This window comes from Terrapene carolina, unplaced genomic scaffold (assembly GCF_002925995.2).
Source record: "Terrapene carolina triunguis isolate 2854851 unplaced genomic scaffold, T_m_triunguis-2.0 Scaffold131, whole genome shotgun sequence".
Lineage (NCBI taxonomy): Eukaryota > Metazoa > Chordata > Testudines > Emydidae > Terrapene > Terrapene triunguis.
This window is the reverse complement of record NW_020664482.1, coordinates 37,794,340-37,819,737: the sequence shown is the minus strand read 5'-3', so window position 1 is coordinate 37,819,737 and position 25,398 is coordinate 37,794,340. Positions and strand designations below refer to the sequence as shown.

Genomic DNA, 25,398 nt, shown 5'->3' with positions numbered 1-25,398 from the left:
CCACGAAAGCTTATGCTCAAATAAATTTGTTAGTCTCTAAGGTGCCACAAGTACTCCTGTTCTTTTTGCGGATACAGACTAACACGGCTGCAACTCTAGATTCAACTAATTACTTCTGGTCACAATATCCTTTAAGATTTTAGAACTAGGATGCCTCATGCTATCACACATTGTTTTTATTCATTGATTGAAAGATGAAGACAAGTTTTCTTGCTTTTTCAACTCCTCATCAATTTCTCCACTTTCAATGAACTAGTTGATTCAACCAGTTCTGTTAAAAGCTGGTTTAGCACTTCAATAAACTCTGGTTCCAGGAGTTTAGCCAGTGACTTCCTCCAGGTTAAGTAGTTTGGCCCCAAACATGGACTGCCTGAGTGTTGGTTTTAATTTAAAATGATTTTAATAGATTATAATAAGTTTAGACCTTAACATTGTCGTCAGATTCAAATTTTTATTTTTAAAAAGAAAATGTAATTTATATAAAATCCCTTTATTTTTAAATCATGTTTTTACTCACCACACTCTGAAACAAATAGTAAAGAAAAGGTCTTAATTTTTTCAGAAAAATATTTTAAAAAGTATTTAAAAGTATTAAAATTTGAGTTTTTTCAAGTTAGTTGTATTCCTTTAATATCTTGCTATTCCGTGTGTGTGAGAATATCAATAGCACCCAACCCCCTTAAAAAACAATACAAAATTCTCTATGATAGCTATTTGGATCCATGCTTCACGTCTTCAGTTAGTCTCCTGGAAGGGGTCAGGCAGTATAGAGAATTCTCTCAGATGCTTTTGCTCACATGCTCAGGATCAGACTGCCCTTTTTGGGTCCAGGAAGGAATTGTCCCCCAGGTCAGATTGGCAGGGACCCTGTGATTCTTTTGCCTTCCACTGGAACATGGGGCTTGGGTTGCTTGCTAGGCTCATCTGGGCATCTCTCACCTACTCAATTCCATGCCATTACAGAGGCCGTGGGCATTAGTACCTCTTGATCTCTCCTATTCTCTGTCTGTGGCACACAATTTAGTTTCCAGAGGTCTGAAGTACTTGAGTCAAAAAAAATCTGGATTAAACTAAATTTGGGGGTAAACTGGGTGGAGTTTGTCTAGTCTGACCTGCACATTTCAGACCACTAAACTGGTAGTCCCTCTGGCCTTAAACTTGGATGCAGCAGTTATCATCTATGACTAGTGGACCGGTCCAGCAATTAGGAGGATGTAGCACTTAATCAAGCATAACATCTACAAATTATTACAAGGAAGGATATGTTATGCTCTTGCACAATGAGTGGAAACTGCTCTTAGAGAGGTTGGACATCTTAAAATGCTAAGAGTAATGGGATATACATACTGTCTCATAGAAATCCAGAATAAAGTACAGCAAGAAAGTAGCATTGTTCTCCAAGTGCAGTGCTACAGTGGCGATCCACCCTACAAAGTGGATCAGCTCAGCCACAGAGTTCACCAGTCCAGAAAGAGTGGTGTTCCTAGAACAGCAGTCAGAGAAACAGACAATGTTAACACAACTTGTCAGCTTTAAAATACAGAGCAGAGTTAAGCAGAATGACAAGAGAACTCTAGGTTTCCCCACCATCAGTGTTGAAGTCAGCAACATTAACTTGGATACATTCACAAATTAAACAGAACAGAGTTATCCAAAATACTACACAAAACATGGCCACATCTTCATTGCTGGAGGGTTCTTGACTTCAATTTGCTGACTTTTGGGCATGTATGTTCTCAATGTTAGTATTTTTAAACATAGCTTTTTGCATCACTGCTTCAGTGTTACAGCCTCAAGCCTGGATTGACAAAACTAACCCCAACCTGCCTGCTTTGTGGTCTAAGATAAGTTGGGATATTTACTATTTTGACAATTTAAAAAAGCGCTCATAAGTCAGAAAGGGAGGGATATGAATTAAATGTTCAGATACTATGAGGAAGAGTTGGGTATGAGACCCTAGGCAGATGATAGTATTTTCTAGGCATAGAAAAGAACAGTTTGTGTCATCAAGTAGAAATGAGTGAAAAAGGAATTTTGACTTGGGCAAACAAGGATTATGCAGAGGCTATCCAGCCATACCCCAGAACTCCCTTAATAAAATGCTGCAAGTGTGGTTCATGCTAGTGGTACATTCATTCTATTTTGAGTACTACATTGCTGAAAAGACATACAAAACATTAAGATATGTACTTTTAATTATGTTACTGCAAGATACAAGATATGAATAAACCGTAGCAACCTTGATTGCAATACATTAAAAAAAAAAAAATAAAATAAAGAACAGGATTCACAACTAAGCTAATTGTCACAGAAGCAGTAAAGCATTTTCTGACTCTTTAGTCACTTTTGTGGTGGGGAATAAGAACAGGATATTTTCATGCACAACACACACAAATACTGCATTGTGTGCAATTCAGATGAACTTACAAAGGACTGATTTTAGGATCAGACTCCACATCCAACTGCATCACATGCCAATTCAGCCAGTTCTGCAACAGCTCCTTCAGACTTTCAAGAACACTACACTGCAGGACGGAAAGAAAGCAGTGAATTATGTATATTGTAGAGGAGTGTCTGAATGCTAAATAAAAATGGGCCATCATTTTCAAAGTATACTGTGAAGGTTTCAGACAGTTTATCATCAGGACTACGAGAAAGACTGGGGAGAGAGCAAGCTGAAGCCTCCATGTAGGTCTCCATATAGGACACTTGCACTCAAGGCAGGGAGATTAACAGAGGGTGTAACAAGTGCAGGGACACAGAACTCAGGCTGAAATGATGAAACAAAAGAATAAAAGTTGTCTTACTGGATTTTACCATCCTAAATCAGCAGCATGGTGGGTGCAAAAGATATTTGTACACCTCTACTTCAATATAACGCTACCCGATATAACACAGATTCGGATATAACGCGGTAAAGCAGTGCTCCAGGCGGGGCTGCGCACTCCGGTGGATCAAAGCAAGTTCAATATAACGCGGTTTCACCTATAACGCGGTAAGATTTTTTGGCTCCCGAGGACAGCGTTATATCGAGGTAGAGGTGTATTTCCAATTCAAACACTTGCTTATTTCCAGTTTAAATCGCCTTTAAAAAAAAAAAAAAAAAAAAGGGCCAGAGGGCTTCCTAAAATAGTTACTTCCCCACTATACATTTTAACTCTCTCTGTAAACTGGAGAGGACCCATGTTGGACGGGTCCAGATCAAACGCCAAACTGGGAAGCCCATTTTACTGTCTGTAGATTGCTTTACCTACCTCCCATAGCGGGGACAGCAATACCAACTAGATCTGCATGTGACCAATATAATGACCTTGAATTACCTTAAAATAAAGGGATGATGTAAAAAAAAGCTGTGCCAGAGGTTCACAAAGATGTGGTTTCATTTCTGAAAACAGAGGAGAGAAGTCAAATATCTATGGAAGAATCCAATCCAGCCAGATCAGATATAGTCTGAGATCATAGTCTAGACTACATACCCGAGAAGCTGCTGAGGGGGATCCAGCTCACCAGCCTGAGGATTTGCGATCGACAGCAGAAACCATCCCAGAGGGGAAGGCTCTTATACAAGAATTCTTCACAGGAAGAGAACCCCTCCTGAAAGGTACAAGATTAAAACCTTCCAAAAAAAAATTTCATCACAATCCCTTCCCTTTTCTGACTCCCCGCCACAATTCACTAAAGAAGGGCAGAGTCCCTCCCTCTTCCCCTCCCTCATGCAATCCATCAGCTAATGACTGCTGCTTCCCAAATTATCATTTCTCCAGAAAGAGGGGGCAGTTCAGCAACCTGGACTTGCCCTTTGAACACATTTTTGCTGATCTCTTATTGCTGTTTCTAAGATCGTAATCTTTAAGGCATCCCACAGGAAATGGATGAGCCACAAATACATCCTAAGCAAAGGCTTAATTGAGAACAGGGCTTCATTAAGTAGGTGCTTACCTGCAAGAAACACTCTGTCTTGTAGACAATATCCAGGAAGTCCTTGAACTCTTCTTCATACTGCTGGTTATCAAGTTTATACCAAGTGCATTCTAAACCAGAGGGAATAACGTAACAGAGTACAAGGAGTACAGACAAGGATGCAACAACCAGAAGCAGAATGCAACCCACCCCCCATGGGTACTGTTAAAGTCAATGCTGTCATCTCAGATAGTATTTTTATGTACCAGTAAAACAATCACATATGCCGGTACAGCTAAGTACCATTACAGCCTCAAAGTTATCCCTTTTCCTCCCCACCATACCTGGTAATGTTAAGTTCCTACCTTCTTGAAGAGTCTGGCCCATCCAATAGTAGAGCCTTAAGTAGATAGATTCATCTTTGATACAATTAATGTAGTGAAGCAGCAAGGAATTCCTTAGCACTGAGCCCATCTGGGAAGGAAACTGCAAGAGAAACCGGGACAACCAGCTATTGAATATCTGCTTCTGAATGGTACCAAAAGAAAGCTGACACTAGTCCACACCCTTTCCACCAGGGAATACACACAGGTTCCAGGTTTGCATATCACTCCCCAATACAGTATATCCCTTTGGAGATGGATAACATGTGCACCTATTCCCCAATAAATAGGTTATTGATATATATCCCTAGGTCACCTTTAAGATTACACATGCTCAAGCTGAGGCCTTCATGACACTCACCTCTAGGCGGTGGATGTTCTGTAAGAGCTGGGAGAAGGTGTGTAGCTGCTCCACTGGGAAAGATTCACTGTGACTGAGGATGTCAGCATGATTGATCTCCTTGCTCCTAGTTGGGTTGTTTGCGTCAGTGCTGCACGCAGGCAAAATCAACTGGGTATTCCATTTCTGGAGAGAGAAACAGGAAACCAAAATTAATAGTTGCAAGCAGGATTTCAGTGCAGTCAGATAAATACACTATAAACAAGACAACTAATATTAGCACAACCTGGGAATCACTCACTTGCTATCCTGCAAATCACATCCCAGACTTGCAATATAAAGACAGAATTTCACATTAAGTTACACTACCTTCCCCAATGTCTATCCAGATCCCAGCTCCTTTCTACAGTTCAGCATGCTTGGCATTTTCTAGGATTCACATAAGTTCTCATAGCTTACTCTCTTCCGGGACTGAGGGTGACCTGTGCCTAGAATCAGTTGCTGGGATGTTGGAGACGTTCCCTGATTTCTTCGCCTTATGGTGTTGATTGCTGCCTTCCACAGGCTTTCTGAGTTCTTGAAGTAGGTCTAAAAACACAATCCAGGCACCTATGTGTGAGACCAAACTCTATGGCAGAGTGACAGAAAAATCAGTTGCCAATTCGATACATGTCACTACAGTGACATTTATGTGCTCTATTGTAAGGACTGCGCTTGACAGTCCAAAAGGTGCTAGGTCTCTGTCACAGTATAGTACAGCTTTTATTTCTCTGGAATCATTATCCTTTGACTACAATCTGAAAGATATGTATGTAATTTTCAAGGCATATGACCTTTCCCAAAGGTAAGAAAAAAAGTCCCCGGGATCTCAAAAGCGTGGAAATTTGCATCTATTTTAGGATCCTGATGCTGATATGCTGTCCATTCATAAAGACTGGATCTAAAGAATTTCATGTATTAAATAAAACCTGTGTCTTTATAGTGAAGATCCCATGCATTCAAACAGCAGTGAGATCTGCCATAGAAGTGAACTGGATAATCACAGCTTTCACTGAACACTGGATTAAGTTTCTAGATATCATGGTTGTGAAAACTTTTGAAATACAAACCAAACGCAAAATTGCCAGCATAAGGCTTTATCTGAACTAAGTTTGCACCACTGAAGTTACAATCAGCTTTTAAATCATAACCTTTAATTAATGCAACCCTCCCCTCCTCCCCCCATGTGGAAACTCTAAATTTGTCTTATGAACCAATTTAACTAAAATAGATTATACATTTTTTTTTTAGGTGAACTGTCCTAAGCCTGGAAATTTCTATCTCCCATGCATGTGTGGGTACCAAAAGTTCCAACTACTCTCACAGATAAATCTGCAGCACAATGAAAACTGAAAATTTGGGGCAATGTAAAATAATCTGAAATGAACATTAAACAAATGCCACAAGGAAAACTTGACTGCTTGTGTAATTTGCTTTCATACTGTTGTCAGTAAAAGCCTCAATTTTTAGACCTGGACAAATCTGCCTCACTGGAATGCCAGAAAAACCAGGCAGCCTTGCTGCAAAATTTAGGTCTAGTTTGCTGCAGAGTTCTTGGGGTCTTTGTATAGTATTAAGCATATAAATAAGATAGTCAGCGTACATATCTTAACTTCACCAAATACCTTGCTGCATACACAGCACACAAACATTTATAAAAATAAAGCCATACAGACTGTTCCTACCTTGAAACTCCCCCAAATCCATCTCAGAACACATTGTCAGCTTCCCCACCATTACTTTTCATATAGCTAAAACTTTCAATTTAGATATCAGGCCTGCAAATAATTTAATACAGCGGTTCTCAAACTGTGGGTCAGGACCCCAAAGTGGGTTGCAACCCCATTTTAATGGGGTCACTAGGGTTGGCTTAGACTTGCTGGGGCCCAGGGCCAAAGCCCGAGCCCTACCCCCAGTAGCCAAAGCCGAAGCCCAAGGGCTTCAGCCCTGGGCGGCAGGGCTCAGGTTACAGGCCACCCCGGCCTGTGGCTGAAGTCCTTGGGCTTTGGCTTCCCCCCTCCCCCTGGCCTGGGGTGGTCGGGCTCGGGCTTTGCCCCCCACAACTTGGAGCGGTAGGACTCAGGTGTGCTTGGGTTTTGGTCCCCCATCCTGGGGTAGTGTAGTAATTTTTGTTGTCAGAAGGGGTTCACGGTGCAATGAAGTTTGAGAACCACTAATCTAATGTTTACTCTGACTGGTGTCTTTCATTATTGTGCTGCAGTAGCACCCAAAGGTGTTTGGACAATGCCCAGCAGACTCATAGGAAGATATTACCTTCCCCCACAATGCTTATGATCAAATATACAAGACATAAAAATAGTATAACAATAGGAGGGAAACAGGCAAGGGAGGATGAGAGTAAGGACATGGTTACACCTGCTCGCTATGTGCCCTTCTCTGCTGAATTGTTTTATATGTCTTCTCACTTCAGTATAAATAAATGGTAGCAATTCCCATAGAAAACTCTAATGGTTTCGTTTTACTGAGTGGAGAGAGGGTACAGAATTATTCTTTCACCACTGAATCATGAAGCAAAGCTGCTTATGTAGGAAGGACAGTACAGACTTTAATCCCAACTCAGACACATCAGAGTCACTCCATTCCTCACCTTCATCTTTGCAGGCAGAGTTATGGACACCAGCTCAGGGCAGAAAAGTTTGTACAGTGATAGCAGAGCCTGCAGATGAGGCTGCATTCCCTAGAAGAAAAAGAAGAGAGAGTGAAAATGTGCACCATAAGAAACAGCAAGGAAAACCCAATTGATACTGCAAGTCTACACACTAGTGTGTTATTAATCAGTCCAAATTAGCATTGTGCAACTGAGGAGGGAGGAAAAGGAGGAAGAAAAGAACATCTCTACTGAGGACTGGAAATAGTAAGGAAGTTTGGGTGGGAAAAGAAGATACAGTTTAAATTGCCATAGATCAGACTACTAATAAATCAAAATTACTGTATAAAATGTATATCATATCTATTTTGCCTAAATACACATGCAAGCAGTTTTACTACGATACCCATACTCCCCAATTGCACTTCATTACCCAAGGAGTGAACATAGCATTATATAGTTAAACTTCTTGAAGTGCTACTGATTTTGTAAAATATATTAATAGCTAGCTCTTACAGGAAGAGTTCTCATTGTACAATCTGTAAGATATATAATAAGAGAATATCCTCTAAGATTGTCTGTTACAAGTACCATGTAAATGTTAAATTGACATTAAATTGAGGGGTGAAGAGGGATGAGTTGTGCCACAGAGATAAGAAAAAACTGACAATTGCAGGAGTTTAACACCATTTTAAGACCTCTGTGAATAATACCAATCCTTCTGGGATAGATGTCTCTAGCTAGATTATCCAAATGTAGCCATTGCCCCACATTTTGTAGTCTACTCTTTTCCTCAAAACAATCATACCAGAAGCATATATTTCCAATCATGAAGTCTCAAAAGCACCTTTCGCAAATCATCATCATGGCAAATCCCAAAGGGACAGGCTTCCTGCAGATCAAATGCCATTGAGATCGTATCTAGCTACATCCTTAAGACTGTCTAGATGGATGCCAGTAATGGACATAGACTGAACAATCTTTTTGCACCACAGAAATTTTTGGTGCCCAGGTGATTGTTAGCTATGTAGCAACATTCCTTGGTAAACGCATTTCATAATTCATTGGTCTTCCATCCTAATAGTATGTCCGTACCAAAAAAGTCAGCAAGACTGAACCAATGCTGATGAGGGTGGTGGATGGGTTTAGCTATCAATATGCTCATTGCTGATCCTGTCCTGCCACTTAACATGAAGCAGCCAACGAAGACAATGAGAATAGAAGACGTCAGTCTGATGCTCTTCAGCCTCCCCAGCACCCATGTTTCACTGGCATACAATAGTCCTGTAAATCCACAGCTTCAAACTCTGACATTTCCACAGAAGTCAATCAAGGACCCAGAACTTGGTGGTGGTGGCTGCTGCTCTACGAATGTACACATCTTTTGAACATTCTCTAAAATGGTCTGTTTCCCAAAAATTCAACAGTTGCCAATTGCTCAATATCCCATCCAGAAAGATTAATACCAAGCTGGTCAGATGACAGAAAAAGTGAGACTTTGGTCTTTAATGCTTCAGTGGCCTTGAGCAGTTTGGAACAGAAAGCCATCCGCCCCAATTAACCCCTCTGCAAAAACTTCAGCAGCAAAGCCCTCATTTGTTTCCTGCCATTGCCAGATCCTAATCAAAAGCAGCATAGCTGAAAGTGGAGTTTGATGGTTTTAAAAAGTTAAATTATTTTCTTGGCATTTTTGTATTCTGAGAATCCAACATAAAGATGACAACTATTTTAATGGCAATAGCTTTTGTGGGTGGAAGAAGGGAGAGAGTCCTCAACATCCAAATGTTGAGGAACTTTCATATTTTTCAGTTTTCCACCCATATGTCCTGCACAATGTGAAACGTTTCAGAGCCAATAAAACCCAGAAGTGTTATTGTTGAATAGACAAAAGCTCTCTCCCAAATCATTTATATTCTATGTCTGCATATCTGCAGACACATTACATTCTGTGTCCTGTTCTAATACTGTGATGGACAGCTTGTTAGCCATCAGTGTGTGTTTTACAGTTCATGATCTCACTTGGTAGGTCTTTTAAAAATCTCAGTTGGTCTGTAGAAGGTAGAGAAAGAGCAGTAGCTGCTCCTCCCTCTGGATTCAGGTTCCCACTACCTTTCTAGAAGGGGGAAGAAGAGATGCTGGGATAACCAAGAAGATGCTGCAGTTGGGAGTCTAATGCAAGAGTAGGTTGCAAAGGATAAGAGTACCAAAGGAAAATAAATGCTGTCCAAGATTGATTATAGATGCAAGAGAAGGGGAAGGGAAGACAAGGAAATGGAGGACACCTAGAGAAGGCAGACAGGGGATTGGCAGCAAAGGGAAAGAGAACACCAAAAGATAATCAAACAGAAAGAAAAGGTATAGAGAATAAAAGTATGGGTTGGGAAGAAACAGTCTGGTGGTTAGACGAAGTGACCTAGAGTCAACATCCCAGGTTTTATTCCTGGTTCTGATACTGACATGGGTACCTTGAGCAATTCACAGCATTTGTGCCTCAGTTTCCCTTTCACATAATGGAGATATCTGCCCACTGTTTTGTTATTCTTGGATAACAATGCCACAGAAGAAATATGAAGTGAACAGGAGAGTGGAAGATAGAAGGGAGTGAAGGAAAGGAAAAGGGAAGCCAAGAGATCGCTTTCAAATTTGTGTAATTTTATCATCCCTAGCTGTAAAATGTGTAATTTAAAAAAAAAAAGTGTAAGTATCATTGTGTGGGTGCTTGGAAGGGACACAAAGTCCAAATTAGGGATGTGTGCAGGTTAGGTGCAGCCCTTGTGCTAAATGGCAAGCTGTGTGTGCAGCCCCTGGCATTCCAAAGGCTGGAAGCTACGATTCCGAAGTCTAACAACCTCATCCTTTGCAACGATATTTGCCATTCCTGTGAAAACATTAACCATAAGAGTTGTAAGCCTAATTCCAGTTATACTGCTTACTCATTTCAGGATTTCTAGTGACTCACCATCTTTGCCTGTAGATCTACCAGTCTCCTCACCCGAAAAGGCTTAACTGGGAAAAGAAAAAAAATTAAGAACATCATGGGTAGAATACAACATATCAGACATTTGGGTACAAATTAGAAGCCTCTTGGCCAATACACCAAAACAGATCAAGTTACACAAGGAAAAGGGCAGGAACAGACAGATCCATTATCAGCTGTATGCAGAAATTACTGGTCAAGGTTTTTTGGCCTGTTATGCAAGTCAGCCTAAAAGAGCATAATGGATCCTTTCTGGCCTTAAAACTGATGAATTTTTGAAGCCATCATGTTAGCACGGTAGGAAGAAAGCACTAGGGAAGATAATGGTCATCCCTTTTCTGAGCACATGAAACCAGCCTTGTATCACACAAATGGATGGTCAATACATATTTATGTTCTGTATGGCCCAATCAACTGGACCCATAGGAACTGTCAGGACTGAATGGACTCACCGCTCTCTCTTCTGGTCAGCAGATACAGCAGATGACAAACATAGGGGCACTGCGGAGAAAAAGGATCAGTAAGCAATCTGATTCATCAGGATGGTTAATAGGCTAAATTCAGAAACTACTTCCACTGGACACAACTAACAGGCTGGTATCTCATACTTAAGTAAATCTCCTCAGGATCCTGCTGCCATACTGAGGTTGAAGTGCTTCAGTCAGTTACCAGGATGCAGAACATGCACTAGATTCCTCAGGAAGAAGTCCTCACTGTCATATGTATACAGTACCAGTACAGTTCTGCATTAGAACTGACAACCAATGCGTATGCCAATAGTTTCATTTAACACCATTATGCACATTCGTTGGTGAAGTTGTTCAGTCAGGGTCCATTTGGGAGATGGCCCTTGTTTCTCAAATGAAGGCTAATCAATTCAGAAGTTGGTGAGCAAAAGGACATGAATTAATGTACACAAAACCAGCTCACAGTTTTATCAAAAACAGCTTCTTTTATCAGCGCTTATAATTGCAGCAAATGCATTGGGGGTCTGGCATTGATTTTTTTGTGCCAGATATTAATCTTTGCTGCACTTTCAACTGACCTATTGTGCCAGAAACTAGTATTTAAAAGGGTAGGAATTCAGTTGTAGGAATCCAATTTTCAGCAGAGGTCACAAGCGAAGTTCAGCAAAACCAGCCAAACATACTGCAGGAAATATATCCTCTTTGGTGTAAGTCTACTGTACTGCAATACACTTTAAACATCAAAAACATCATGCAGGACTTCTCACAATTAAAAGCAATTAATGTCTCTGCTCTCTCATGGAAAATGCCTATGGGATTTAATAGAAAATACTCTCACTATAATATTTTTTTAAAAACCCTACAGAAATAGAATGATGCTCCTGCTAGAGTATGCCATATGTCAGTTAAAAAATTCTACAGAAATGGCCTCATTGTCTCAAATTCTATAGGTTTCTAGGGTAATTTCTATAGAAGTCTATGCATCTTCATTTGTTTGATGTTTTCTAACAGTCCCAGAGGGCAGCATATGAAAATGTTACATGCTTTTCTGACCCCAGGTACAGTTCTGAAGAGATCAGTATTTCACACCTTCACGACATGAGACAATGGGTGACCTTACATTCCAGATAATAAAATACTTATGTAACTACCATATAAAAAAGTCACAACTGCCTGATTCCCACTTAAGTTACATTTATCTTAGTGGAATGGCATTTGGATTCTGTTTATTAAATAAGCATTACTTTAAAAGGCTCTTTTTTGCCTATGATGTACAGATAGTTCCATCCTGGGAGTTTTACCTCTTCGCTGTCTGACATTAAAAGCAACGCTAAACACTGCAGTGTCACAGTGTCTCTTGGGAACTGAGACAGCATTCGCTGTCACTTTGCTCTTGTTACAAAGCATGAAGTCTTGGATGCTCATTTACACAACCTTGCTGTCGGTGCCAAACTAGAGTAATCTTATGTTGAACTTCCATGCTGGGTGTCCTAGGTTCAGAAGAAATTTTGGAATCATTGGAAAAAAGCAGAGTGAAGAGGGCCAGTCACTCTACTATAAACACATAGTACAGCACTAGAGGAAAGGACTCCACTCTCTAGTTACTCCAGGCCAGCATAATAAGACGTACAGTACAGGTGAACACTCTAAATTTGTTCAGAACCAAAGGAACATTCTCCTGTTTTCCTTACCAGCTTCTCATCTTGCAGGGAGCAGAAGAAGAAGCCATAGAGTGCATGAAGCTTTTCTTTGTGATCAATGAAGTCAAACATTGCAATCAGCCATCTTAAGAAGAGCAGCTGCAGCGAAACAAGAGAATCATGCTGCAGTAAATGAGGGAAAAGACCAGACCGACCGACCGACCATCACCCCACTCCAGAGGACTTATTTAAAGTTGTACACCCTCCTTGAGATCAGCAAGGCAGCCAGGGGACATCTTTGAACAGTTTGGTATAGCCAATCTCCTTGTTATCGTGCTACAGCTTGGGGAAAGCAGTAAACAGTAAACTTAGAATGGAGAAAGTGCCCTGGTTTTGAGTCCATGCTAACCTCTAGGGAACTGATCACTTGGATTTAGACTGCTCTGACTAGTCTCCCATGCAGACCAGTCAGACATAAGGGATTCCAAGAAAAAGGCTTCAATCTATGCTCCTTCAAGGATTAATTGAGGCCATATTTTGTTCAGATCCTGAACTATCATGATAGGCAGGAACATCTTGGTGCATTTTGGGGAAATGCTTGACACCACAGAGGCATATTGAACATCTTGATGTAAGTAGCTTCCCTAAGAAACTCAAAAGTACAGAATAAGCAGAAGTTGTGTCTACTTCCCACACAACTCTGTCAAAGACCTGCTATTCCAGTGCCTAGGATTCTCTGCCAGTTTTGCTAACGGGTACCAACTATGTGATGACTTTGCACATTAAGCCTCTGGATTTCCTCTTCCTACAAGCAGCCTGCTCTGAATCATCTGTCCCCAGTAGCCATTACTACTACAAGTGTTTGTAAAGTTACCTGGGTGCTGCCAGAGCATTTGCCAACACAGAGCCAGGATACTGCTGAAACCACTGAACTTTCTGCTATTACTGAGGCTGGAATCAGGCACTTCAAGATCCGAGTATTTACTGTATCAGCTACAAAAGAGACCATTCAGAGTGAGACATTGCTTCAAGTTCCAGGTTCTTTGCCATGTCATATGCAGGTGAGACCATCATGTCCTTTCTGGGACAGATTATTTACCTATATTCCAGCCTGTGATAGCTGCATAAGAATCTAACAAGGACTTACTGGAAAAAATTCTTACAAAAAGCCTTAAGACTGGTTAATAGTCAAAAAGTAGGAACTTGATTGTCCTCACACCAGTTTTACAGACGTGCAACTCCATTAGCTTCAATGCAGTTACTCTGGATTTACAGCAGCGTAACTCAGAGGAAAAAAAAAAAAAATACAGCCTGTTGACGTGCATATTGCCTTTATTAGCCTAGATACCTGGAGTTTATGGAAGTATGAGCTGGAGAAAAAAGGGAATTTCCTTTGAATCAGCATAAGGTCAGAGTATCCGAAACCATTTCAGATTATAAATCCAAGTGGCCTGAAACCTAAAAACCACCACCTTCATATTCCTATATTATTAGCCAGTGCCAGGTTCATCCTAATTACAGGTATTGGCTAGTGGACATAAAATTAGACCACCCCAGGACTTTAACTAAAGAACTAAACACTATTTAAATACTAGAGTCAGGCAAAAGTAACTGGAATTCTTTATAGCCAATATTTGACTAAGGAACAAACAACATAAGAAAACAATACAAAACACATGCATTAGCAGCTGTTCTTTTGTTGCCATATAGCGTCTAAGTCAGTAGCTTGACAGTGCTCGAAAGAGACTTAGGACTACAAGCCAACACTATTCAATACTGGTGTATGATGTAAAGCACTAGTGTGCTATTTTAAACTCAACTTTAAAGGTCAGAAGGGACCACTGTGATCATTTAGTCCAGGGATCAGCAACCTTTGGCATGCGGCCCGTCAGGGAAACCCGCTGGCGGGCCGGGCCGGTTTGTTTACCTGCAGCGTCCCCAGGTTTGGCCGATCACAGCTCCCATTGGCTGCGGTTCGCCATTCCAGGCCAATGGGGGCTGCAGGAAGCGGCGGCCAGCACATCCCTCAGCCCAAACTGCTTCCCGCAGCCCCCATTGGCCTGGAACGGCAAACCACGGCCTGTGGGAGCTGCGATTGGCCGAACCTGCGGCCGCTGCAGGTAAACAAACCCTCCCAGCCTGCCAGCGGATTTCCCTGATGGGCCGTGTGCCAAAGGTTGCCGATCCCTGATCTAGTCGGACCTCCTGCACATTGCAGGCCACAGAACCTCACCTACCCATTCCTGTAATAGCCCCCTAACCTCTGGTTGAGTTACTGAAGTCCGCAAATCATGATTTAAAGACCTCAAGTTACAGAGAATCAATAATTTACACTAGTTTAAACCTGCAAGTGACCTGTGCCCCATACTACAGAGAAAGACGAAACCCCACAGGGTCTCTGCCAGTCTGACAAGAGGGAAAATTGAAAGTTGAAATGAAACTGGCAGGTCAAATATGGACTAAAACTTGAGTTTTGTAAACATAAGACCAATAGAAATGTCTGCCTAGCTCTTTTCAAAATTTCAAATACAGTATATTGAACTGCATTCCATTACAGCATTTGCAACATGGTGCTAGTACATGAGAGCTAGAAAGTGAAACCGACTAGTCTATTGTGATTACTCAGGACAAGGGAAAAAGTAAAATCAGAGTAAGAGTGAGAACTGAATTAAGTGTTTAAAATTTCACTCATGGTTTGTAATGTTATCAACATATAAAATGTGAGATTGTCAGTTTCACATCAGCAATTTAGTTTTTTAAAGAGGCACCAATTATTTTATGCCAATAAAAGGGACCTACTAAAGTTGTAATAACCAGAAGAAAAATATCCTCCACACTCTAACATGCATCTTTAGGTTTTTGAGGTGGAGGATTGTTATTTGTTTTAAATCCATTGGCTCATCACCAAATTTAAAAGCAAAATGGTGGTCAGTAATTTTGAAAAAACACACTTATCAAGTCTGCACTGACACTCCATTCCTTTGTCTGTATGAGACACTGCAAGAGTTGAAGCTAAAAATAAGCAGCCATGTCAGCTGCATGTCAGGGGAGAAGAAACCCAAACAATCCCCAGCATGGAAGAGGAGAGAAAGGTTTCTAGGGACTACAAGCCTGTAAGTGACACAGCAGTATTCTTTTAAATATTGAAGACAATAGGTTTTTTTATATTTATTTACAATTTTTATCCGAAGTATTCCTTGTCCCTACTAAGTTTGCTACACTTATTTTAGCAAGAACTCAGAATGTACATTAAAGAACTTTAAGGATGCTGTACATTTACAGTAAGGGACAAACCATGACAATACAACCACCATAACATATTCTCTGAAAGCCATGGATATGGTAAGAAAGTGGCAGGAGGGAAGGAAGACACATTCACAGTGGACATGCTAGCAATTTCTGAATGTTTTACCAAGGTGGCCACTGAGTGCCACATTCAGCAACACATCAAGTCCTTCTGGGGATAATCCTCTCTGCAGGGCAATGCTTTCCACAGTAGCCAAGTGTTTTTGCAGAACCTCATTCTTTTTCAGTGGAATGTAGTCTTTAACTAAAAGAAGAAAAAAAATGTAGGGATTAAAGTGCATCCTGATCATCATCCTCCTGAGAAATGTGTATGTCCACGGGGATGCATTCTACCCCCGAATCTGTCTTCTGCTCATAGTTTACCACTTTAAGAGAAAACACCCTGCTTTTCAAAAGCTGCTGTCCACCCACAGCTCCCATTAATGGTTCCTCTGTATAGTTTGTTCTCTCTGTCTGGGTGTTTCACAAAGCAATAGGAGAGAAGAAGAAAAAAATCAAGATAGGAAAATAATTATAAAACCACAAAAACAGCCAGATGGACTCAAGTTGCACGTGAAACTATTTTAAACTCATTTAAAAATGGACTACATTTCAAGTTGATAGTGCCCTTTTCAATATCAGAAGCAAAGTTATCACTGCTCTTACCTCTCTCAAAATAGGTCAGAGCTTGCTCCAGATGGTCTTGTGTGCTGTTGCCTGCCCTGTCACTGGCAGATTGCTGCTTCCCTTTCTCATGTTTCTGGGCACTTTTCAAGTCCGCAGTCTTTGGGCCAGCTGTTCTCTCTCCTATTTGCCATGCAGAGAGGCTACTACGGCGAACCTGCAAAGCCTGCTTTGGATTCTTGGCATTCTCTCTTTGCTGCATCCCTTCAATCTCCCAGCTGGGAAGGGCGAATTAAGTACTGACTCATCTGCCAGTCTGGTTCCAAATCTTTCCCCCAAAGAGGCAAGAATATAAATCAAGGCCCCAAAGCCAGATATACCCCCAGCAGTTGAAGAACATCAAAGAGCCACTTGCCTGCAAGAAGATGAAAGTCAGTTTATCCACAGCCTTTCCAACAAACCCACTAAAGGATTCGGCATAAAGTAACTAACTATGACTTGGCATAAACCACTTAGAGCAACATGTGCCCCAGAAAGGTCAGATAACCCAGTTAGAAGAGTACCTGTATACACAGGCCATCCAGTGTGTACAGACAAGCCCAATTCTTCCCTCCAGCAGAGAAAGATGAAGGAAAGCTCACAAGTAGGAATTTTTAAAGGGGAATATGTCATCTTGAAAATTAAGTGTCTGAAAGACATTTACAATTAGAACACATAACACTGAAAAAGTTAGCAAAAATAATCAAAACAGAAGAAATGCTGGGGATTACTATTCTACCCCATGCACGAGCAGTTTGGTATTGTTGTCTCTCCAGGCCACAAAAGTCCCCCTGGCCAAAAAGGTTCTTGAATACATCAGTAACAGAGCAGAAAAACAAACAGATATATTCTACAATAATCAATATTTAAACATTCAAGTTGACAGGGCCCCTTTAAATAACCCACAGCTCTGAATTGCCAATAAAGGGGGAAAGAACAATGCAGAGACAGAAACAGGACCGTGAGCAGTCAAATCAGGCAGGAGGCTGCCCATCGCCCACATGTCTAGGGATCCCTGCTCTGCGGGCTCACACCCCGCGCTCCCAGCTCCCCATCTTCTGGGCCATTGCTCTGCGCTCGGCACCCGCAGCAGGGCCCTCAGCATGGAGCACCCAAAGGCCCCCGCGCTGCTCGGAGCTGTCCCGGCCCTAGCGAGGCTCAGGGCCCGACCTCAGACAGGCCTGCGAGGTGCCCAGCTATCCTGCGCTGCCAGCCCTTGGGCCCTGCGCGAGGACTGTCATCCCCTGCCTCCCTCACCCCCGGTGGTTACCGACCGGCCCCCGTAACACGCCTGTCCCCCCGGATATCTATTTCCTCAGGTGGCTGCCCACGCTGCCATGGTAACATCCCCCCTTTACCTGACTCCACTGTTACGGGTTTTTTTTAACCGTCCGAAGCAATTCAAATCCCCGCGCCACTCCCTACGCAAGCGGAGAACGCAATCGTAAGGCAGGAGTTAGAGCGAGGAGGTGATCATTGCGCGCGCGCGTGGAGCTCTCGGGTACGGATTGGTCGGACAAAAAGTGACCTCATGAGAGCGTCACTGTTCCTTGTGAGCATGCGCAACTTCCCACGCGGGAGGGGGAAAGGAGCTGGATGTCTTTACGCATGCGTATTAGGGTCATTGAGGTTGGTGACTGGGCTATGCGCGTGCTCAGTGCTATGGCGGACTTTTTTTTGTCGGTTGGGTCAGGGTCAGGGGGTCACGCGACTGCAGAGGTGCTGGCGCGCGGGTTGGAGGAAGAACCTTGAGTTAGCCAAGAGCGAGGTCGAGCGTGGGCCAGGCCTATGTAGGGGACCCTCCCTCATCAGGGCAAGGGGGCTGCCCCCTTCCCTGGCAGCGCCACACCACGCAGGGGGCAGACAGGCAGAGGAGCCCAGGGGGCCTCTTCCCCAGTGCGCTGGAGGTGCAGGGGCGCCAGAGGCTTCCTACCTGATGTCTCTGAGGCGTTCACACACCGCTGCCCACGAACAGACCTGTGTGCCCTGTGCCCAGGAGCGTGCAGGGGAGCCATGCCCACCTCCACCCCCATGCCCACCTACACGTGCCTGCCTGCCTATTCACCCAAGCCAGCTTACACCTGCCTGCCCAAGCCAACCTGCCCATGCCTGGTTGCCCACCCATGTCCACTTACACATGCCTGCTGCCCACCTACATGCATATGCCTGTCCACCCCTGTGCACATACCCCAATGCACCTCAGCATAGGGGGCAGCAACATGTGCTCTGGCAAGCCTTATGCAAGTGGAAACACAGCAGAGGGTGTGGGGTTTTCAGCAAGCCATGAAGTCGATGCACCAACTCACCATCCCTCTTGCTTTGTCAGAGCTGCCTTTTGACTCCCACAAAGAGAGGCTTTGCCCTGCAAGCCCTGTGCCTCTATCAGGGAAGTCACTGCAGTGCCACTCGCAACAAGCAAGGTATCTCTCCTGCAGCTCCTATGTTGTTTCTAGGGAGGACAGGCCCTTGAAAGGGGCTGCCCTCAGCAGAGCTGAAGTGGTGGCAGCATGATGGGAGGGGACATTGCTGAATTTACAGGCAAAAGAAGGGAAAAATGAGAGGAGTAAAAAGGAGCCTGAAAGGGGAAGTTAGCATGATAAGATGCCATGCATGGGGCCTGGATTCAATTTCTGGCCCCTTACCTCTTCACCTCTAGCAAGCAGGAATGACTAATGCTCCAAAAGTAGCATGCCAACACACATTGGGGCAAGGAGAGAGGGCAACCCAATATAGGCATATAGAGTTTTGTTGGTGGCCTTCAAAAAGCAGGCCCTATCTTGTTCTTTAATGAAAGATGTAGCTGCAATTGGGGGTCATAATAATAGTCCAATGTGGGGGAACTGTAAAGGCTCTGAAAAGGGGATGGCGGTGGAGAGATGGGAAGGTTTTCAGGCTTTCATGGCATATGAAGTGCTTCTAGTTTGCATCAAATTGATGAAATTTTCAAGATTTTATGCTGATTATGCTTTATTGGTAGGGTGTCCAAAGCTATATGAGGTACTTCACTAAAGACATGAACCTGCTCCCAAAAGCTTTATGTAAATTTTAGATGTGACACAAGTGAGTGGCAGACATGCAGAGGATCACAGCAATACAACTGTGGACACTTAGTTTAAGCATGTGCATGTCTTGGTGGTTCTGTAAAGATATTTTAAAAATAAACACAGTGACATTTAATTTTGGGTATCAGGTAAGAAATTACTTCAGAAGGTGGAACAAACTACGTATGCATTTGGGCTGACTTTGGGGTAGTCCCTTAAAACAGAAGATTCTGTAACAAGCATGGTCTCTTTTATAATTTTCGCTGTATTCTCCAGGACAGCTGTTGTGAGAGGTAACTAAGCACAACTGGAAGTTCTGCAAATGTCAGCCTCAATCCCCCATATTCACCCAATTCTCCCCATAAATGGCTTTTTTCATCCCCAACCTATCTGTTCTGCAAGGTATCCTTATGACTGCATCATGACAAGACCTCAGGGAACTTGAAATAAAAATGGGGGCGTTTATATACATGCAGAACAAACTTACGAAAATGGTATCTCTCCCTTAACAATGGACACATCCTTAACATATATGCAGTTGAATGCTGTCATAATGTGCTGAATACAATTTTTCAAGGGCTGGGATTGAAAGTTTCTGCAATATAGGTGGCACCTAGTCTATTTCTGCTACATCCTTAAAAAAGGGGCAAAGTGGGTGGCTAGACCTGACACAGTACTCCAGGTTAATACGTATCCTTGGTTTATATAATAATATTTTCAGTATTATTCTCTAGCTCTTTCTTCGTATACCCTAGCAAGTTTGCCTTTCTGATTGCCTCTTCACACTGAGCAGATATTTTTTCAATGGTCATAATAATGGTCAGTCCCTTTCTTAAATGGTTATAGTAAATTTAGAACACAATGATGTAGTTCAGATTGTTCTTTCCAATGTGCATTATCTAGCACTTTTCAGCACTACATTTTCCTTTCCATGATAGACATGGTCATACTCAACCAGGAAGGGACTTTTAGGCAGATGGCATTCTAGGAAGACATTCAACTCTGCCAAGACATTTTCCTTCAAATTTCAAAAAGTTTATTTTCATGAGTAATTAAAAAAACACACACAAATAAATACCAAGAAAAGTAACAAAATTTAAATGCATCTCCCAAATTTTCAGATATAACACAGAGAATCAGGCTCTTTGTGACAAGACTGCTCCCCTACTTGCTCCGTGACCTCCTGTGTGAATGTGGAATGAGGATCCTGGGCACCCATAACAATAGCTGGCAATTCCATAAAGTCTGGGTGAGCAGTTGGCAGGAAAGGGGATTTATTTATTTACTTATTTATTTTTGGAGGGAGACACTGACCATGACTGCTCTTTTTGCCAGCAACAGGTACGTGGGTTTATTACTGGGCAAATACCAACCTTTGGACAGTTCTAATCCGTAATCCTTACTCTCCACTGAGAGAGGTGGAAGGGATGCAACAATTGGCTCATGGGAAGCAGGAAAAATAGTTTCTCTGTCCAGTTCATTGCTCTAGTGTTAAACCCTGTGCAAAAGGGAAAACCCAGGCAGGTGAGGTATAAAGGGATCACAGATCTTTTTCCCCATAACCAGTCCACACAGAAGATTTGTCACAGAGGTGGTTCTGAGTAGGGGCTCCCTCCCATGAACACACATTCAACAAGGTACATTTTTCCTCCATGGACTAATTAAAAGACAATGTGTATGGATATGGTTAGGGAAGAGGGTAGTTCTATGGTGTTTGGGTTGCATAAGCCATCATGCGGTGATTGGCTGACAGACTGTGTTTCCTAAGCCCCCAATGCAACCTTTTAAACAAACAAAACAAAAAATAATAAAAAAACTGATTTTTTTTTTGGAGAGAGCTGCCTGGAGGGTCCATGTCCCTCAAATGCATTCCTCTAAGACACCTTTACTTTGCCTTTCTCAGGAGCTGCCTCGTGGGCAAGTGGCTGCTCATCACCATTCACCAACAGGATCCTCTTCTCAGGTGGCTGCTCCTCAGGCTGGCGGGCGATCAGTAGGCGGCAAGTGAGCAGGATCCCAAAGACAAGGGCATGGGCATAGCGCTTGAGTGGGTCACCCACTAACTGGTGAAAAAAGAGTACAGCGAGCACAAGCAGCAGGAGGAAAAAGTTGGCCACGTCCTTGGGGCGTCCAGGCACCAGTGTCATGACAATTCCACATGCCACCTCCAGGGCACCAATGCTCTTGCGGAGAAGGATTGAGCTGACTCCCATCTTCTTCAATATGGGAAGGGCCCGGACATAACTTTTGTAGGCTCGTTTCTGGAATCAAACAATTGTAGATGTACAGCACTCATTAACGGAGAACAGTAAAGGGTAGAGAAGGATAGAACATATCTGACATTTCATCCCACAGGATTGCACAATGTTTTATTGAGTTAACCTCATATATAAACTGTACATAAAGATCACTTCACTCATCACTGTTGTATAGATAGATACCTCTGGGGTGTTATACAGCACATGTTTGGCATCCCCACTTGGGAATCTGTTGGAACAATATTCCCACTCACCCCAACTCTCAGTATCCACTTTCATGGTCTCTTCTTTCCTAACTGGAAAACATAATTCTTTGAGATGGGAATACAAGGCAGTAACTGTTAGGCTAGGAACTGGCTAAGACACAGTGTAGTGGGCACACATTCTATATGTTCTTGGGAAATGAAGTACTAAAATCTGAAGATGCTATTTATTGTTAAAATTAACAATGCAGAAAAGGGTTGTCAAAAAAAAAAATCTCTCCCCCAAACTGACATGCCTTTTTTAATTAAAAGGAAGATCCTAAATAATGCATCTTAGTCCCTGCAGAGCCAAGGGACAGAAAATAAAAACAAGATGCATGGTGAATCTCTAAGTGGCCTAGAAACTGCCAGGGTTCTAAACTTCACATACAGTGGAGACTTAGCTGAGGGCTGTACGTCAAAGGTAGGATTTGCTAGATCAGTTTGTTTCTCTCCACATACCCTTTTATGATCTTTTCTTTCCTGTACAGAAAGCAGGTTGGCATTTGTCATCCTGGTTCTGAGGGTTATGCTGGATTTACAAACAGCCTTATTAATAACAACCTTGTTCCCCGCCCCCAGACCCCAATTTGCCAAGGGGAGAAAAGTAGGTATTGTACAAAACAACCTAACTTACCTCCCCACGAATATTCAAGCTCTTGCATTCCAGCATCACCCAGTGAGAATTTTTTTCTCTTTGAACACACTTTCAATTTTTCTGGGTTTTAAAGAGGCCCCTGGTTTACTAACAATGCCTAACACTATTTTCACTTCCACTGGAGTGTACCGGTCACCACAGATATTCCTGACATACTGGATTTACACCCCATTTTCATCTTTCTTAGGAGGAGAGAAATGGTAGACTTAGATATTCCAATCAGTTCTGATCTAATACGAGATCAGCAAAGCTGACCGGTAAGAATCAGTGACTTAGCCAATTTCTCAGTACAAGTGCTCTCAATGTCATTAGAGAAATGTGGTCAGAACATGCAGTCAGATGCATGCAGACAGCTTTGCTTTTTCAGCTTTGTAAAGTTGACACTCCCTCCCAAGAGCAGTTGGTGATGTGTTACACACACACACACAAAAGTCATAGCATTCTTGTTGCTATAAAGATGTTAGCATTTCTGTTCCAAACCTACATTTTCAGGCTTTAAAAATATGCTTTGAAGCAAAGCTTCTTCCCAAAGCAGCAATCTTTGTAATCAGATGTGTAAAAAATACTGGTTTAAAAATGAAATTTGGCAGTAGTACTCCCTAATCACTAGATATTTTTAATGCTGTAATAAACTGATTCATGAGTATGTTCTTTGGATGGACTTAGAACTTCTCAGCTCAGTGTTAGGTCCTATGCTGTAAACTGCTAACAGAGGTTCTTCCCTTAGCTCAGTTGCAGGGGCCTGTGCTTTTTGGAGCATCAGGATCTGAGTTCTAACTCCATTTCCCCCATGGAGTTACAAGAAACCATGGGGTTCTATTGGGCCACGGCTATGTTGCAATACAGTATAGTACAGATAATGGTGATTGTGTCTAATCTGTGTGCCTCAGTTTCCTGATTTATAAAAGGTGGATAATTTTTACCTACCCACACAGGGCTGTTGTGAGGCCTAATTCACTAATGTTTGCAAAGCAGAAAGGAGCAAAGAATTATAATCATAGTGATCAAGGATTTCGTAGTGTGTTTAAATTTAAAATCTTGTTTGTTAAATCTTATTTATTTACATTTATTTATCATAGCTTGGGAGCTGTGGCTTCTGGATATTCTCTCCTTCCTTTCGCCCCTGTCACACAAGTGATCTCTTCACACCCTCCCGCTACTGAGAGACCCATTCTGTGGGCACCGGCAAGGCCACTGAGACTCAGATGTTGTTTGGGACGTAGGGGAAGGCAGCTGAGCAGGTGCACGGAAGAGAGAGAACAGAATGTGCTGGAAGCTTCCACCATTGTTTCCCAGGGATCCAAAGAACCTCAGCATGCAACACCTTCTAGCCATGTTAGTAAATAAGAAGAGAGAATGAAACATAAAACCACAGAAGAGGGAATTAAGCACAATTGCATTGACAGCCTGCAGCTCGCAGCAGGTCAATTTCTGCAGCAGGTTCGGCCCTGGGCAAAAAGAGTGAAGGAAACTCACTGACTGACAGACATATGCGTATGCTGATCCCTGCTCTCCTTCCAACCCCTCTCCGGTGTTACAGAGAGGCAGGCAGGCTCATTGCTTGGTGCTGAGGAGAATGATAATATCTAGTCCTTTTCTAGCACCTTCTGCAAGGATCTCAAAGTGCTTTACAGTCATTAATTAGTCCTCACAACCCCTGTGAGATAGGGTCATTCAGTGTCATCACCTCCATTTTGAGGCACAGATAGTTTAAGGACCTTTGAGTATCTGGTTTCCAAAGCAGGCACATTCCCCTTCTCCACCCCAAGTCCTTTTCTTGTCAGGGGAATGGAAATACTCCTTACTGTGTGACTGACTGGTCCTGGTCTCCCCCTCTTTCCACAGGGGCACCAGACTGGCTTTAGGTTTCATCCTCCTTGCACTGCCCTCCCTCTTTTTATTCATCAGAGATTACCTGCAAAATCAGCTCAAACAATACCAATGCTGTCAGCAAGATTTGATTCTCAGCAGCTGGGTTTTTTCTGTTTCTTTGTTTAACACCAAAAAAGGAGGAGTATGAGCTTCCTGCTGCCTGCCTGCCCCCCACCCCCATCCAGAATTCAAGGCTCCACAGCATTGCTGCCAGTATATCCTCCAGCAGAAATTCCTTCTGCATGGCTGCTCCTGTTGCAAGGTTGTGGGGAAGAGAAGAACATGCAGCCCTGCTAGCAGTATGTCTCCCATCACTGCCACTGCTGCTGTACTCACCATTTCATTGTAGGCATCTTTGCTGAGCCTTGGGGTCAATTTGATCGTCCCCATGAAGACAAAGAAAAGCCCCAGAGCCACCGAGAGAGCCACAATGGTTACAGTTCTGGGAGATGCCATTGGGCCAGTGAGAGGACGTCCTAACTAGGCCTCTTGCTCTCTGTCCGTGCAGGAGGTGGTCAGTCACCATGGAAGGAGATCAGGAGCAAAGCTGCAGAGGCAGTGAGAATGACAGACACTGAGAGGGATTCTACCTCTTCCACCCAGCAACCTCTGGGTCCTAATGCCCCACCAGTCATGCTACCTCTTAGTTGCATTGTGCTGCCACTTGCCCTGTAACAAAATAAATAATAGTAAATAAATATGATTTATAACAGGGTTACATTTATGTAGCACAGGGGTCGGCAACGTTTGGCACGCGGCTCGCCAGGGTAAGCACCCTGGTGGGCCGGGCAAGTTTTATTTACCTGCTGACGTGGCAGGTTCGGCACATCGCTCGCCCGCGCCGCTTCCCGCCGCCCCCATTGGCCCGGGACGGCGAACCGCGGCCAGTGGGGGCCGCGATCGGCCGAACCTACCGCGTCAGCAGGTAAATAAAACTGGCCCGGCCCGCCAGGGTGCTTACTCTGGCGAGCCGCGTGCCAAACGTTGCCAACCCCTGATGTAGCACCTTGCCTCTCCAAAGATCC

At 43.0% G+C, this 25,398-nt stretch overlaps 2 protein-coding genes across 2 annotated transcripts in view; both read right to left on the bottom strand.

Moving 5' to 3' along the window:
- Positions 1 to 17,742, bottom strand: part of CENPI (centromere protein I) — a 27,702-nt gene extending 9,960 nt beyond the window's left edge. Inside the window, exons 1-16 of the mRNA XM_029911880.1 lie at positions 17,661 to 17,742; positions 16,306 to 16,678; positions 15,767 to 15,904; positions 13,229 to 13,347; positions 12,406 to 12,513; positions 10,700 to 10,748; positions 10,230 to 10,276; positions 7,271 to 7,360; positions 5,083 to 5,211; positions 4,645 to 4,809; positions 4,266 to 4,386; positions 3,940 to 4,031; positions 3,477 to 3,594; positions 3,321 to 3,385; positions 2,428 to 2,525; positions 1,348 to 1,483 (exon numbers count right to left, since the gene is read on the bottom strand). Of these exons, the coding sequence (XP_029767740.1) occupies positions 1,348 to 1,483; positions 2,428 to 2,525; positions 3,321 to 3,385; positions 3,477 to 3,594; positions 3,940 to 4,031; positions 4,266 to 4,386; positions 4,645 to 4,809; positions 5,083 to 5,211; positions 7,271 to 7,360; positions 10,230 to 10,276; positions 10,700 to 10,748; positions 12,406 to 12,513; positions 13,229 to 13,347; positions 15,767 to 15,904; positions 16,306 to 16,525 (1,695 nt within the window). The 5' untranslated portion in view covers positions 16,526 to 16,678; positions 17,661 to 17,742. The remainder of the gene's footprint in view (positions 1 to 1,347; positions 1,484 to 2,427; positions 2,526 to 3,320; positions 3,386 to 3,476; positions 3,595 to 3,939; positions 4,032 to 4,265; positions 4,387 to 4,644; positions 4,810 to 5,082; positions 5,212 to 7,270; positions 7,361 to 10,229; positions 10,277 to 10,699; positions 10,749 to 12,405; positions 12,514 to 13,228; positions 13,348 to 15,766; positions 15,905 to 16,305; positions 16,679 to 17,660) is intronic.
- Positions 17,743 to 21,163: 3,421 nt separating this feature from the next.
- TMEM35A (transmembrane protein 35A) lies at positions 21,164 to 24,984 on the bottom strand. Its single transcript, XM_024216195.3, has 2 exons — positions 24,710 to 24,984; positions 21,164 to 21,604 (listed from the first exon to the last, which is right to left on the bottom strand). Exons 1-2 carry the CDS (start codon positions 24,827 to 24,829, stop codon positions 21,218 to 21,220), a joined length of 507 nt encoding a protein of 168 aa, XP_024071963.1. The 5' UTR covers positions 24,830 to 24,984; the 3' UTR covers positions 21,164 to 21,217.
- Between the last annotated feature and the right edge of the window lie 414 nt (positions 24,985 to 25,398).